At 42.9% G+C, this 16,571-nt stretch overlaps 1 protein-coding gene across 11 annotated transcripts in view; it reads left to right on the top strand.

The window, feature by feature from the left end:
• ADAM22 (ADAM metallopeptidase domain 22) overlaps positions 1 to 16,571 on the top strand; it is a 133,501-nt gene that overhangs the window by 83,609 nt on the left and 33,321 nt on the right. For all 11 annotated transcript variants that reach the window (XM_060280776.1, XM_060280777.1, XM_035128903.2 and 8 more), the window contains exons 8-19: positions 249 to 319; positions 2,097 to 2,171; positions 5,042 to 5,113; positions 5,544 to 5,710; positions 7,234 to 7,318; positions 7,855 to 7,945; positions 9,913 to 9,964; positions 11,565 to 11,664; positions 13,826 to 13,897; positions 14,378 to 14,470; positions 15,991 to 16,071; positions 16,474 to 16,524. In XM_060280776.1, the coding sequence (XP_060136759.1) occupies positions 249 to 319; positions 2,097 to 2,171; positions 5,042 to 5,113; positions 5,544 to 5,710; positions 7,234 to 7,318; positions 7,855 to 7,945; positions 9,913 to 9,964; positions 11,565 to 11,664; positions 13,826 to 13,897; positions 14,378 to 14,470; positions 15,991 to 16,071; positions 16,474 to 16,524 (1,010 nt within the window). The remainder of the gene's footprint in view (positions 1 to 248; positions 320 to 2,096; positions 2,172 to 5,041; positions 5,114 to 5,543; positions 5,711 to 7,233; positions 7,319 to 7,854; positions 7,946 to 9,912; positions 9,965 to 11,564; positions 11,665 to 13,825; positions 13,898 to 14,377; positions 14,471 to 15,990; positions 16,072 to 16,473; positions 16,525 to 16,571) is intronic.

Here is a 16,571-nt window from a genome sequence, read left to right as displayed (position 1 = left end):
AAGTCTATAAGTCCACATTTCCACACGGCGGTGTCCAAGGCCACCATTTATTTGCAGGAAAGCATTTTGAAGGGTGCAGAAATGTAAACCTCCACTTTGAACACTGAGCCACGCATGAAATGCTTGCAATATTTCGCTGCTGTTGTTCAGCCTTGCTCAATGCAATTGCTTTCTTTGTCCTGCTGTTGAAAATGCCTGTCTTTTATCGACCTGTGTTGTTCTGACTTGAATGTGTGTATTCCATTCAGAATTCTGGCACATGAACACCACGTCACAGAAGTTCGTTGTGAAACCGAGACACAAAAGAAGAAAAAGGCAGGTATGTGCCTGTGCCTATTGACTTTCCCCTTTAAAGAATGTGCATTCAAGCATATATTTTGGTGGATATGGGATTCTTTTCGGAAGGACGCATGGGCTTTCAGAACTCTATGGACTTCAGTGCTTTCTGCAAAGAGCTACCTAATAATAGTGCGGTTTGGACATGCAAGTAACATCCCATGTCCAGCATCACCTGGTGACTCAGTGTAGAACTCTGCCATAGACAGCATTGCTGTGGAAGTCCTATGTCATCTGCTCTGTCAGAAATCCAGTCCCAAAAGGAAACTGCTGCTTTGCTTTGGGCAGGAAGCATGATTCTCCCTTGCCTCCTACTCCAGGTTTGCCCACTACACTGGCAGAAGAGGTTCCTTCTGCTCAGTTCCACCAGGAGTACTTGAGTCTTGGTGATGTAGAGATTAATTCCCTTCCTGTGTGTGGAAGGGTGAATGTGCCTTCTTGACACTGACATCATTCCCACTTACCTGGACAGGGCTTGGACAGAGGTCAGGGCTACAGGGCTGCTGGTGGCCAACCCAGCAGTCCCACCAGTTCACCTTTGTGGCCCTATTGTGACTCACCCACATCTAGGTCAGTGGCAGCAAGGCCAGGGACAGGAGGGCAGCTGCTGTAGGAGAAACTTCCCTTTTGTGGCTGGGGTCTCAGAGAAGAGGACACTTTGTAGAGGATGTACTCAGGTGAGAGTGCAGAGTAGTGCAGGCCACACACCAAAAACACGTAGGCAAGAACTGTTATACATTTCTATTGGGAGGATGTTCTACTTAACACAGCCAATCGTGGAATTCCATTGCATATCTATTACTATATGGAAACTCCTCTTATAAGAACAAATCCTGATCTCTAGGCTTTTCTTACGCCTGTGCAATAATCTTGTTTACTTCATAGTTATGTCCTTGCACTTAGCGAGCAAATACTTGACTACTTCGGTTTTGGTTACTTCTGCTTTTCCTTGGCCAACTGTTGACTATGGTGCCCATGGGATAGAGGAATGCTGAGCATCCCTTTTTGCATATAGGACAAGCAGAAATGACATAGAAATCTCTCCGCTGCACCACACTTGCTACTATTGAGTGTAAGGGAAAGTGAGTGTATGTGTGATCCTTCAAAGGTAGCAGCATGTCTTAGATTTCATGCTACACGCATACACTTACAGTCTCATGTCAAGTGTGTGCCGTTAGGAAACGTGCAAGACCTGTATCAAGGTGATCTCCCAGGACGTTCTCTAGAACAAACATGCTCTCCATCTGGGGCTGAGCTTTCTGATGTCAACAATTGCATGGCACAATTTTTCTGGAGAACCTGCAGGGAGACCCAGCACATAGGCGTGCTGTGCTTTGTATCTGACAAAGTAGAAAAAAAGGTTCAGCTTCTCAAAACCCTCTTAATTACAGAATTCTCTAAATAAGCCAGTTGTTTGTTTAGTTTATAAATTGTTGAGCTTATTGGTGCGCACACTACTCTGGAATAGATTTGTGGCATTCCCATAGAAAGGCCACATTTTGATGGGAGGTAGGTCACAATCAATACCTTAATGCAAAATTTGCCCATTATGTTTCTTCCAGAGTTGCATCAGAATTAGATTGCTGATGCTGAGAGGCATGGCATATATTCTGTTGCTAATTTGGTACATGGAACTACTTGTAAGTGCTTTTGTAATGAGGCCAGAACGAAGGAAATAAATTCATTCCAACACGATGAGTTTTATTACAATCAGATACATTGCCATTTTACACATTTACAGTTTCTCACTCTTCCCGCAGGTTCATCAGAGCCCATATAAAGTTGAAGAGGAAACTAAATATGTTGAGCTAATGATCGTAAATGACCATCTAATGGTGAGGTTTGCATTCTGGGCCTTTTTGGAGTAATCAATAATTCACATGTAGCATTGTGCCTGCAGTAGATTAACAATAAAATACCTATAGCAAAATGATTCTAAGCTATGCAGATATATGTCTTCAGAGTGAAGTCTGAGCTTGTTTGAAGTTATGCCTTGAGCAGCTCCATAGAACTTCTGATAACATAGGAAAGGTCAGTAAGTGTACAATGTAATCCTATATATAAAACTTCTCAGAACAAAGCCCCATTGAGTTCAGTGGATTTAATCCCTGATAGGATTGCAGCCACAGAAGTCTTCGGTTGCATACAGAACATTATGCCTAACATTTCTTCTGAGTTACAGTATTAGCTGAATGGTATATATTTAGTTAAGAGGAATTATCCACAAAGTTTGAAAGCAGCCATGAATGTAATATTCCTTCATAGTGGCATCTACGTAATTTTAATCCGTTTCTAAATGTGGACTAAAATAAATGTGATATTGAGTTTTTCTTTGCCTTTAACATGAAGATTTCTTTAAAAATAGTAAAAAGGAGCTGCTCTTTGTATGTCTGCAGACATACATGTAGGAGATTTGCATCAGATTCACAGTGATTTGCCTCACATTAACAGCAGGAGGTGGCAGGAAAAGGTTAACCCCCTCCCTTCCTGCTGTGATCCTGATAATTATCACACCACTACAGCCTTGGCTTCTACTTGCACTTTTAAAAATATGTGCCTCAAATGCAAAGGTGCCTTTTAGGTCACATCTACTTTGGCTCCTTAGCTATTGCAGACCTCTGAGTAGAAGATGTTAACAAATAACCATCATCACCAGGGATGGCTGGTAAACCTTCATGATCTGCTTGGGAAGTTACCAGAGGCACCTGCTGGTAATCTGATCCTAGGCTAGATGCATTTTAATGAGTATAGCTGTTCATGAACCCGGTTTAACAAAATTTGGGGTAAGAGTGAAATAACACAAAAGAAGTGGTCCTGTCCTACTTATGAAATTAATTATAGAAATCCTCCATGTTAATTCAAAAGATACACAGAATATGTGGGGCAGAGCCACTCCAAAAAAAGGATCGATCCAAATTAGTATAGAAGATTTTAGGGTAAGCCACAATCCTCTACACTCTTCCTCATTGGTGATTCTTTTTCTTTAAATCATTGAGTTTCACTCATTAAAAAAAAGGGTATTGTCACTTGCAATCCATAATCCTTCAGGGACCTTCTCACACACAAGCCCCACTGATTATTCAGGTGCAACTCTGCTCCCCCCGCCCCCCGTGAGGTTTCGAAAGGAGTGGATTGAAGTGTGTGTTCCATTTAGGCACTTACACACACACACACACACACACACACACACACACACACACACACCAACTTCATCCAAATTATTACATAAGATGTCTCTCCATGGAATAAGAGATTATTGATCGCTTTCTTCGCCTCTGTAAGAAACAGGAAAGAAGGTAGTCATATTTTATTGGAGGCACTTTGAAGCAATTTGCTCTCCTTGCAGTCGTGGAACTATTCGAACTGAGAGTTGCCAAGGAGATTTCTTTCTTCCGTTCTTTCTTTTCTTCATAATGATTGCAAACTTGAGTTCTGCAGCCAAGAGCAAAGGCAGATCTCAAAATCCGAATCCTTGGAAAGCTGCCAGAATAAGGAAGCGGCAGAACTCTGTTGTAACAAAGAAACTAATGTGTGTGAGTGTGTGTGTGTGTGTATCAAAAAGGACAAACTGTGTAACTGGAAAACTTTCAGGACCGCAAGAGTGTATTTCCATAATCGCTTTCTACTAACAGGCAGGGTAGCCAGGGTAGCACAACATAAACAGTACAATAGTATACATGTCTGCTCAGAAGTAAGTCACATCGAGCTCAGTGAGGGTTACCTCCAAGGTAATTGCAGCCCAAAACAGCTCATACGAAACGTAAACATTACTACTATCAGTAATAAAATACAATACTATAAAAGCAACACTGTGAAATATTCATAAAAGCCCAGTGCATTAATGTCCATAATTTCCCCACTCTTTCCCCCATAAATACTTCCACAATTTATTTCCCTAAATTCTTTTTCACCAGATCTCCCAGGCATACACCATGTCTCCAGTTCATAGAAACAAATAAGATCTGCTCGTATGTTATTTGTATGTAGGGCATTGTCTTGGTGATGGCAGAGTGGGATTGGTCTGCTGCCCCCACTCCTTATAACCACATCCCTGGGCTAGTCCTACCCTAAGGGTGCATGATGTGAGCACCTGGCACCTGCTGAGGAACCCCTGTGTGTGAACAGCTGTTTCTGTGCAACAGCTCAGTGCAATCGGGACACCTGGTTGCACTGGTGTTCTAATTGCCTGGAACTCATGCACATGAGCAGGGGTAGGGTAGCCCGGGGGCAGGACCAGCAGTTTAACCCTGCTCCCGCTTCACAGTGTAAGTGCCCTGAATGTGAGTAGCATGAATAGGACTATAGGGTATGGGCTTTCTGGCAACCATGTGAGAATTGGAATCTTCTGATCATAGATCACTGGTAATACCATATTTTGAGACATTGAGGAAGCATAACAGTTGCTATTTTTTCCTGTCCTAAGCACATACAAGCTGGCCCAGTAAGATATACCTGTAGGTTGAGGGATGCTAATCTCGCTACAAATGAGGCCTGTACTCTGTCTTCTTGCCTATCAGCTTTGCGGAATGCCCTTTCCATCAATTGGTACTTTGACCTTCATGGTACCATAGGGAGTTTAAGATAACAATACTAGTGTTTAAATAGATTGCCAGTAATCCATTTTTCATGGGCCTTTGATGAAAGTCAGTTCTGAATAGAAATTGTGCTTTAGAAATCTGATTAGGATTTGTCTTTTGTCCTTCAGCTGAAAAAGCACCGATTATCGGTTGGCCACACGAACAGCTTTGCAAAATCAGTAGTGAACATGGCAGATTTAGTAAGTATAATTCACAAGCTGCTAGTGCAAGATAGATTTGTCAGCTTTATCACGGGGATGGTAGTTTTGGGTCAGGGAGCGATAGCTGCAGTGCATTTTTTTCATCGGTGTCTGTTTTGCCATTGGATGACTGAACCACAGAAGTCTCAGCTATCTCATTAGGACCATTCCTGTGTGTTTCTGAATCAAAGCTTTCACGAGCTTTGGGGCGGGGGAATGGCCTTTAAAATATATCCAGATATTTAGCCCTTGATCACATTGTGCTTTAATCTGTTAGAAAGGAGAGGGCACTGACCCTTCATTAAAGTACTGTTCTTTATGCTCAACATTTCCTTAACTACTTGGGGGCAAAGGGGCTGTTTTAAAGGGAGGAAAAAGAGGCAAAATTTATACTGTCGCTTGATGATCGTTCATTTTGTTAATATGATAGATTTACAAAGAACAACTCAACACCAGGATAGTCTTGGTTGCCATGGAAACCTGGGGTACTGATAACAAGTTCACCATATCTGAAAACCCACTGGTGACCCTGCGTGAGTTTATGAAATATAGGAGGGATTTTATCAAAGAGAAAAGTGATGCAGTTCACCTTTTTTCGTACGTAATTTCATATTGTTTTGTTACCACTTGGGGTAGTGTAATCTGGATTGTTAGTGCTGACTACATTAATTTGGTCTGGGCATAATTCTAGACCACAGTTTATGATTGCGTGCATGAGCCTCGGGTATGGGCATGCTCCACTTTCGCCTTCTCCTCAGACATGGCCTTGAGGTGATCAGAAGCTATCGTTTCCATTTTTAATTCAGTGGTTTATTGTTATGTCCGAACCTCGAGCTTTGTTTAATCTTAAAAAATGATTTTGGGAAGCAAACCAGCATTGTAAACCAAGATTAACTTGTTTTCCCTAAACCACAGTTAAGGCTAACCACAGTTTGTCTGATTGAGTATGGTAACTGTGGCTAGTTGAAAACGAAAGTAAAAAAGGAGTTTGAGGCTTTGTTCATGTAATGCCTTGTGTTTCATCTGAATACAGCCAAACATTGTATGTACATGATGTCCAAATGCACTGTGTACTGTAATACACACTTTGCACATTATTAGGGCAGACCCATGTTTAAACCAACTTGTTTGACCCTGGACGCCATCTATTTTCATAAATATTAAAACAGAGATGGGATTTTAAGTGTGGTAGAAGTGATTTGAGCACACATTCGCTGTAGTCTGAGGAATTTTGCTTTTAAGGTGGTGAATGTGTTATTCGATCTGCACAGGGACCCTCGCGTGCATCGGTGGGGCCCGTTCTGCCCCCCCCCCCCCCCGTTCCACCCATTTTTGTGATGTTTTCTGGTCACTTCTAGGTTTGGTGCAATGCTCGTGTGTGCGGGCATGCCTATATCGGACACACCTAAAATGGTCACTTCCATTTTTAAATATTACCACAGCCTTCTCTCAATGCCATCTTCACTGCGTACTGCAGAAGTGAAACCAGGAAAGTCAAGGAGGGCTTATCCCAGCCAACCCCACTGATTTCTCCCCACAAATATTTAGATCTGAATTTATGTTTGCACCCCTCTAGTATCCTTGTGCCTTATTTTCGTAAATAAACAAGGCATAAAACAAGCTCCTCTTGTCTGTCTTAGTTGACTTGCACTTTAAGGTAGGATCTCTCTAATGCTGTCCCCAAGGCAGTTGTGCCAGGATTTGGGCGCCTCGTTTGAAAGCACCCAATTTCTACTGGATCTGTGTTAGCCTCCCCTGATGCCAAGTGTTTTTGAGTGCTAAACTCCCATTAGCCCTAGACAGCATGAGATTTATAGTCCAAAACATGGGGGGGGGGGGCAAGACTGAAGGAGCCTGATCTGTGCAGATCATCTCTTTCCAAATCGTTTCTGTGTTGTTTCAAATTCATGGTAGCTTCCTTTTTAAGGCTTCCTGCTCTCTTTCCTTCTCCCCGCTGCCTCCAAATCACTGTGCTGAATCAGAAGTGGGAACTTCACAAACAAGCACATGTGTTTCTTTCTGCTGAATCCTAAGCTAATGCTTGTTGTTTGAAAATGCTCTGGTTTCTAAATCGCCACTTTGTGCTTTTCTCACTATCGTTTCTGTTGTTTTTCTTAAAGGGGGAGTCAGTTTCAGAGCAGTCGCAGTGGGGCAGCCTACATTGGTGGGATTTGTTCGCTTCTGAAAGGTGGTGGCGTAAATGAGGTAGGTCCGAATGCATGTAGAAACACAAAAGGGCTATGCAGAAATGTTCTTGTGAAAACCCACGTCTGGTCCAGCTCTCATGGCACCATGCTGTGTGGCCCACTCTCCCCTGTCACAATGGGAAGAAAGCTCCCCTTGGTACCAGTCAGAACATGGAAGTGGGAAAAGATTGAAACCCTTCTCCCCTCCGCCCTCCCCACACTCTACGCTACAGTCTCAGTCTAGTTACACTTCCCCAACCCCACACTGGATTTTTATTATTAATACCCTATAATAAAGCTTAATGTTATAGATGAACTCGTTTTGTATTTGATGTCTCCTCTATTCATTTAAGGGCCAATGTTTTCACCTGTTATTAGGCCTCAACTTTCAGCCAGCTTGCTATTCCCCTACGGTTCACGGGAAGTAAATGGAACAAGCCTTTGCAATCTCATCTTTCGCTTCAGGACAATTCTTTTAAAATTTGTAAAACACTTGTAAATTGATTTTCTTCCCCCCCCTCTCCAAGCCATCGCTTCTCTTGTTTTGTCTTTCAGTTTGGGAAGCCGGATTTAATGTCAGTAACATTGGCACAGTCCTTAGCTCACAATCTTGGCATTTTCTCAGACAAAAGAAAATTGCAGAGTGGTAAGGAATTTTGGTTGATGGTTTCCTTTTAAAAAATGCTTATTTATTTACACACACACACACACGCACACACACACACCCGGAGGGAAATGTATTCTCATGCTCCCTACCTTTGGCACAGTCTCTCCTTTTCTCTTTCTCGGTCATTGTAATTATATATTATTTTGCAGAAGGAAAAGGAAATTTTGAAAGATGTTCATAAGAATGCAACTGAACTCTCTGGAATTGCATTGTTTGTTAAATAACGAATCAGGGATACAGTTTTGGCCCAGCTGGAGTTCAGCGTGAGCAGTTTTAGAGAACAGACCTAAACGTGGAAAGTTCAAATGCATATGGAAAATAATTTAAAGCTTAAAAATCAAACACAGTATGGCATTGGCTGAGGGAGAATGCTGGTGGAACACTAATTGCAGTGAACCTTAAAGGAAATGTTTTAAGTATTTTGGGTCAGTGGCATTTAACTACTTATAAGTTAAATTTTAATCTATGGTCTGACTCACAATCATGGTTGCCACTGTGGCGATTATCCTGTGGTAATTGTATGCAATTTAAATGCAGATGTTTTGGAATTGGCCACATCTGCACCTCATTTAAAGCATTATTATACCACATTAACAGTTAAAGAATCCCAGAAACTGTAGCTTGTTTGTTTTTTGTAAATAATTTTTATTAAGTTCTACATTTTTGTCATAATAACATCAAATACAGTCATACCGCGGGTTACAGCCGCTTCAGGTTGCATATTTTCGGGTTGCGCTCCGCGCCGAACCCAGAAGTACTGTTTCCAGGTTTCGGCGTGCGTGCCGAAACACTAAATAACACTTTGCGCATGCACAGAAGTGCTGAATCGCGACCCGTGCGTGCGCAGATGCGCAGGCGTGGGTTACGAACGCTGCGGGTTGCGAACGTGCCTCCCGCACGGATCACGTTCACAACCCAAGTGTCCACTGTAATGACTTCCCTCAACTTCCTCTTCTGGTTTCTTAACTTATAAACTTCTCCTGCTTGTTTGATTAAATCTTAATATTATATTCTTTAACTTAAATGTTGCCATCCTCTTATCATTCGGACATTGATTGGTGTTTTCTATATTTAATTTGTCCATTGTAAGTGTTTACTCAAAACCTACTAGTGAGTCCATTTCTTTGCATTGTTTCTGAAAATACATCATAAATGGTTCCCATTCTTTTAAAAAGTCTCTATTGTCTTTATCTCTTAATCTTTCAGTTAGCTTTGCCATTTCAGGGTGCCAAGATTTGTTAGGAGACCCCAATTCCTCTCACAGAGCTGCAATGTTCAGAGTGGTTTAACAACTAGTTCCTCTTCACAGGGAAATCTGGGAATTGCAACCGTGTGAGGGGAATAGGGTCTGTTAACAACCCTCAGCAATTTAACAAACCGGAAGGAGGGGAAGTCATACCCTTTAATATTTATGGTGAGGATACAGCCAAAGGGTGAAAAATGATTGGCACTTGGTTTTCTTCATCATTGAACAAATTGCGGGCTGCAAAATCCTAAAGGGTCCTTTTAGAACTCTTACCAATTTAGAGGTTTGCGTAGATAAGATGGATGCCAAAATTATTGCCAATCTATCAACAGCCACAAAAAACTTGGTAGTATCCTGTTGGCTGTTGGTGGGGAAGTATTTTTCCTCTCCTATCAGATACGGGACATGGCTTTAAAACTTATTTACTCCATACATGCTTGTGAGACCCAAATCCATGAAGGTTTGTTTTGCAGCGATCTTTTTTCATGGATTTCTGGAATGATACATTTAAAGATGAGAAATGCCCTTCTCATGGCTTACTTTGGTATTATAGAACTCCTTTTCGTAGGCATTATTTATAAGTATTGTGTATTCTTCCTTACTTCTTATTTGTTTCTCCTAATACATTTTTTCTTCTATATTTAGATTATTTCCAAAGGGGGAAAAACAATAGTGTGTAATTTATTCATTTTTATTTTAGGTGAGTGTAAGTGTGAGGACACATGGTCTGGCTGCATAATGGGAGATACTGGGTAAGGTATTTCTTCTGAGAAACTTCAGCGCAGCAAAAATCTGGATTAGGAGGTGGGGACGGTCGGAGGAAGCTGTACGAAATAAATAGCATTAAATGGAGCTGTGCCCCTGAATTGGCTGACAGCAAATTGATGCACATCGTCAAATTGACAACGGGTTGCGTTCAGCTAAGTCCTACTCAGCGTAGACTTATTAAAATTAATAAACATAAGTTAATCATCTCCATTAACTTCAGTGGGTCTATTCTGAGTAGGGCTAGCGTTGACTGCCACCCACTAAGTCTGTGTGTCTCATTAGGAAGATAACAGCCTGCCTGCTGGATCAGGCCAATGTCCCATATTGTACAGCATCTTGTTCTCACAGTGGCCAGCCAGATGCATGTGGGAAGCAACTGGTATTCAGAAGCAAACTACCTCCAACAGCAGACGTAGAACATAGCCATTGTGTCTAGTTGCGACTAGTAGCCTCATCCTCCATTTGTCTAATCTTCCTTTAGAGCCATGCAAGTCGGTGGCCATCATGGCACCTTGTGAGAGCAAATTCCACATTGTGACTATGTGCTGTATAAAGAAGTACTTCCTTTTGTCTGCCATGAATATTTCAGCTTTTTTGGATGTCCATGAGTTCAAATGCTATGACAGGGAGAGTGAAAAAAAGTTCTCTATCCGCTTTCTCCTGTGCCCTCCATATTTCCATAGACTTCTGCCATGTCACGTCTTACTGTGAGTTCTAATGTTGCACAGCAGAGGAATCCACTAGTGCATCAGCTGCACTGGTGGAAACCGGTTGTACAACAGATTACACAGCCTCTTACACAAAATTACTTGCAACCTGCTTGTGCATTCTCTTGTGCAACAGTATTCTGGTGGCGCCAAACTTTTTACCAGCAGAACAAGTGACTTTAACTTCGTGCTAATTTGGATACAAACCATTGCCTGCCCAACATATCAAAATCTGAACTAGTTCAGCTCCTACTGGCTAGCAACCATGTCATAAAAATAAGGATAGACAGTGTAGCTGAATTCTTGGCCTGTTTTTCCACTGAATTTGAAGAAGTGAAAACAAAAACATCAGTGACATGCTTCATATTGAACACACAACTCTCCTCTAGGCTACTCATTTCCCCTAAGCGCATTCATGATGGAAGCTAAGCTAAAATTATGTTTTAGGCCCACCTAATAAACCACAATTTTCTCATAGGTTACTATAGCTGTTGTTCTCCATGACTTTTAAACATGAAATGTGTAGGGAAATAGGCACTACCAGTTTACTAAGTGAGTACTGTACATCCATGTGAAGTTTCTCAGCTCTATTCCTTATCATTATTTTGTATTTCTTGGTGCTCCAGATAATTTGCAAATACGAATAGCAGAAGCTGGGGAAAGGCAAAAGCTAATGAGATTATCTAGGGCATCGCTGGAGAAAGCACAAGAGTCATTTCGATGACAAATCTTTAATTAGCGATAAAATAGCTTAAGGAAATAACTGGCAAAAATATTCCTTCCAGTGGAAGCACTTTCAGTCCAATAGAAGTCCTTCCAGAACTTTTATGAATCCAGTGGTGGGTCATGAAATAACCTGCTTCCCTCTTTGATGCAGCTATTACCTTCCAACCAAGTTCTCCAAATGCGACGTTGAGGAGTACCACGAATTTTTAAATAATGGAGGTGGAGCCTGCCTTTACAACAAGCCTTCCAAGGTAATAGTGGTTTGACACTAGAGGAAAGTAACGTTTTATTATTCTTTCTGCTCAGATGCTCAGCTCAGTGTCCTCCCAACCACTTGTATTGAAATGCTTCTTGGCAAACTCACCTGTGTAGCACTTGTTATTATATATTACCTTATTCTTTCAAAATTGGCTGTGGGCAATCTGTGACCTTCCAAAACATTGCTGGACTGGATGAGAGGCTTTAAGTGTCGTTTTTGTTTTGGAGCATTTTAAAAACAAAACTGTGCATTGACTTGTTTCTACAACACATTGGGCGTAAGGATCTCTTTCTATAGTAGAGGTTGTTTGCTTTGTTTAGTGCTCCGCTTAACTGGACACAGAGCATATGTAGGGGGCGAGGACTCTTAGAATACCCTGTGACAGATGGGGGTGACCAATCCCCCTTCATTCGGTGATTCCTCTCTCTACAGCAGTCTTATTTTTAAGTAAATCTGCATATATTTAATTTTGGCTTTGCTTTTCATCACAGCATTGGGATTCAGAACTCCCTGGTTTTTCATCTTCTGAAATTTAATCTGCTGCCTCCCCCTGCCTCTATAGTAGTACTTTTTAATGTGGTGTTTTATGGATTTGTTTAAAAGTTTGTTGATAGTTTCCTTGGGTTTCTTTTTAAGTGAAAGGCAGGATAAAAATATTTTAAAAACTGTAATCCTATATAATAAAGTGCAAGTGTCTCTGCGTCCAGTATTCCCTGTGTCCCTGGGTTTGCGCTACTGTGCATGTGCCCCATGGACACAGGGACTGGACACAGAGACTTGGAACGCACACTCGCTCGTGCGCATGCTCTCCCCACCCCCCACCCCTCTGCCAACCGCTGCTTCCTTTGCCACCACCGCAGAAAGAGGCCAAATCGCGGCCTTCTCCTGGGCGCCCACTGCCCTGCTGGGCTCAGCGGAGCGCCCCGACAAAGCGGCGGCCATGGGAGGGGCCAACCGGCCCCTCCACGCGCTGCCGCCGCCAAAAAAGGCCAAATCGCGGCCTTCTCCTGGGTGCCCGCCGACCAGCTGGGCTCAGCGGAGCGCCCCGACAAAGCGGCAGCCAATCGGCCCCTCCATGCGCCGCCGCTGCCGCCAAAGGCTGAATGCTCTAGCGCCCGTTTATTAAACGGGCTGAATGACACTAGTGAATAATAATCTGCATATGCAGTACAGTGGTACCTCAAGTTACAAACGCCTCAGGCTACAAACGCTTCAGGTTACAAACTCCGCTAACCTGGAAGAGTTACTTCGAGTTGAGAACTTTGCCCCAGGATGAGAACGGAAATTCTGTGCCGACTATAAAACAACAGAAACCAAATCAGCCAAGGAGACTGGACCAGCAGTTAAACCCCAAAACGCTAAGCTGCCACAAAGAGCAACAGCCAGAATAAAATGCTTGTTTAAAAACGAAAAAGCATTGCAAAGATGCAACCACAAACGACTCTCTTTGTATACAGTGGGATAATTTAGTGCGTAACATTGGAAAGAAGTTTTCTTCATTTTCTTTTCTGTATGTCACTGTAGATGTGACATACAAGCCTTTTTAGGCATTGAGTAATAAATATGTGAAGGGGCTATTGAAAACAAGTGGTAGTCACAGCCCTTGGGTGACAATGCATGCACAAACGTCACCCCTGGCTGATGCATGAGTGGTGCCATGCTCCATGTGCACAGACATATTAGACAGGAGAACTAGTTACCTATGGCAGGGGTGCAAAACCTCACATCCAGGAGCCAAATGCAGCCCTAGCTGCCCCCCCTGAACTTTCCACAGCCCCCATTTCCAACTCTGAGTGTATTTGAACAACCCTTGAACCCTTGCTTGTCTGGACGGAGGACAGAGAAGTGTGTGAATGTGTATAGCAGGCATCCTACTGTACAAACGTAAAATTTACATTGGTTGCCTCAGCCTTTGGCACTCCCCACCACTGGAACCTGGCCTTTGGAAGCTTGCCCAGAAGGGAACGTGGTCCCTGGGCTGAAAAATGTTTCACACCTCTTGACTCCAGGGGTTATAGCTAGCTTGCATATTCTTGAGATCTCCTCCACCTAAACATATGAATACGACTGTGGGCTGTTTTATTGGGGGCCAAATAATGCAACTCCACACTTGCCATTCTTACCCTGTCTTCCTTATTTATTTTTCATCGCAGCTTCTCGATCCTCCAGAATGTGGCAATGGCTTTGTTGAAGCTGGAGAAGAATGTGACTGTGGTACTGCGACCGTAAGTCATTGCAATGAATAGTTTGCCCCTGTGAGGGAAGAGCCCACCCTTTCCAAATTAGACAACTCATTAAAAAAGAAGAAGAGAAACTGCCTTAAGGGGGCAGGCTTACTCTTTGCATTGTCTTCCTCGCCAGCCACTTGGTGAAGCAAGCAAAGCTGCAGATTAACCGTGCATTTATGCATGCACAGTGGTGCTGGTGGAGGTACTTTGTGTCTGCTTGCAATGCACCAAGCAAGTGTGAAAAGAAGAAAAGAAGACTTGGGGATGTTTCCAATGCTCGTCATGCTCAGAGCATGTTTCTCAGTTAGTAGATGCCAGAGGGTAGGCTTCTCCCAAGGCCATCAAATTATTGATTTATTTTTTTAAAAAATCTGAAGTTTGCATTCTGCGCACCATAGAGTGTCAGGTGAAGGTGCAGGTAGTTCTGAAGAAATGTGCTCGTCAAACTGCTGTTTTACAGTTGCTTCCACTCCTCAGGAATGTCGTGCTGAAGGTGGTGATTGCTGTAATTCCTGTAGTCTAACGGCTAACTCTGAATGCAGTAATGGACTTTGCTGTAAAAAATGTCAGGTGAGTATTTAAGTGAAGGATTTTTATTTATTTGTTTGTTTGTTTTTAAAAGAGACTGTTTAAAAGCCTGCTGCTATGTAATTATGCCTACTTTTGATTACCAGCAGAATCGACTCATTTTCTGAAAGCTTAGCAAAAAGTATCTCAATGATCGCTCCCCACATCAAATGGGGGGCACCTTTTGCATAGTCGCAGGCAGCCCCCCAGATCCCAGTGTGGCTCCTGGTAGTTTGGGCTGGCTTCATCCTCCCCAGGCTGGATATATGGAAGTCTCCACCTACCTCAGCCAATCGCCCAATCCCGCCTGGGGAGGCATTGCCAGTGGATTGGCCAGGTAAGGGGAGGGAATCCTGCAACGTGGTATCCCAATGTTTCCTTCGCAGTCAGTTTCATCTGCAGGACGTAGAGCAATTTTCAAACTCTTGTCTGCCAGTTGAGAAGACATTAAAAGAGAAACAGTAGCACAAGATGAAATGATGCTATAGCTGGAAGGAGCCTTGGAGGTCACGCAGCCAAACCCAGTTCTTGCTGTAGGATCTGTAACGGAGGATGCAGCTACAGTTATCCAAGACAGATAGACAGCCATCCTTTGCTTAAGTACCTCCGGCAAAGCAGAGCTCACCACCTCCTGAGGCAGGCTGCTTCAGTCTGTTTCTCCTAAGTTTAGCTGGAATATGCTTCTTTAAACTGCTTCCCTCCTTTATATGGGCCACTGATCACAGGGGTTGTGCCGTTTATAAATATAGTGGCATGTTGTTGTTGTTTAGTCGTTTAGTCGTGTCCGACTCTTCGTGACCCCATGGACCATAGCACGCCAGGCACTCCTGTCTTGCACTGCCTCCCGCAGTTTGGTCAAACTCATGTTCGTAGCTTCGAGAACACTGTCCAACCATCTTGTCCTCTGACGTCCCCTTCTCCTAGTGCCCTCAATCTTTCCCAACATCAGGGTCTTTTCCAAGGATTCTTCTCTTCTCATGAGGTGGCCAAAGTATTGGAGCCTCAGCTTCACGATCTGTCCTTCCAGGGAGCACTCAGGGCTGATTTCCTTAAGAATGGATAGGTTTGATCTTGCAGTCCATGGGACTCTCAAGAGTCTCCTCCAGCACCATAATTCAAAAGCATCAATTCTTCGGCGATCAGCCTTCTTTATGGTCCAGCTCTCACTTCCATACATCACTACTGGGAAAACCATAGCTTTAACTATACGGACCTTTGTAGGCAAGGTGGTGTCTCTGCTTTTTAAGATGCTGTCTAGGTTTGTGGCATGTAACCTTCATTATTGGACCTGGACATTTGAATTTAGCATATGAGAACCCCCAATTAAACCGGATGCCAATGCTGTCTAGGTTTGTGGCATGTAACCTTCATTATTGGACCTGGACATTTGAATTTAGCATATGAGAACCCCCAATTAAACCGGATGCCAATAACAGAAGAAAATATTTGTGTGTGTGTGGTATTTTGACTTGAACTGTCAAAAGATTATAGATCTGCTCAGATATTTAATGTCTCTTTTTCAGTTTGAAGCCAAAGGAGTTGTATGCAGAGAAGCTGTGAATGATTGCGATATTGCAGAGAGTTGCACAGGAGACTCTAATCAGGTAAAGTTTCAAAGTGAGTGACTGGAAAGCTGTAGCTCAGTATAGCAACATGACATGTAAAAGGTCCCTGGTTTAATCCCTGGCACCTCCAGGTTAGCATTAGGAGAGGCTCCTGCCTGAAGCCCTGGAGAGCTGCTGCCAGCTAGTGTAGGCAATATGGAGCTAGAGGGACCTTCGGTCTGACTCTGTATAAGGCAGCTTCTTATATTCAAAGAGAGGGGGGGGTTACAAAATATGGACATTCAGTTAATACCCACTTGAACAAAACAATTTTGGGAGACAGGAGGCAATGTCCAATCGAAGGAAAGTTTTAAAAGCTGCATTTGCATTAATTTTAGACACTGCAGTACAGCTTTAAAAACTGCCTAGCTTATCATATGGTCCCTTCTGCTTTTTCTTTAGTGCTCTCCAAATCTGCACAAAATGGATGGGTATTCATGTGATAACGAAGAGGTACGTACAGTGTTTCATTTGATAACTTGTGTAAGATAGGCTTCAGC

The sequence above is a fragment of the Zootoca vivipara genome, chromosome 12 (genome assembly GCF_963506605.1).
Source record: "Zootoca vivipara chromosome 12, rZooViv1.1, whole genome shotgun sequence".
Taxonomy (NCBI): Eukaryota; Metazoa; Chordata; class Lepidosauria; order Squamata; family Lacertidae; genus Zootoca; species Zootoca vivipara.
This window is presented reverse-complemented; position numbering and strand designations above follow the sequence as displayed.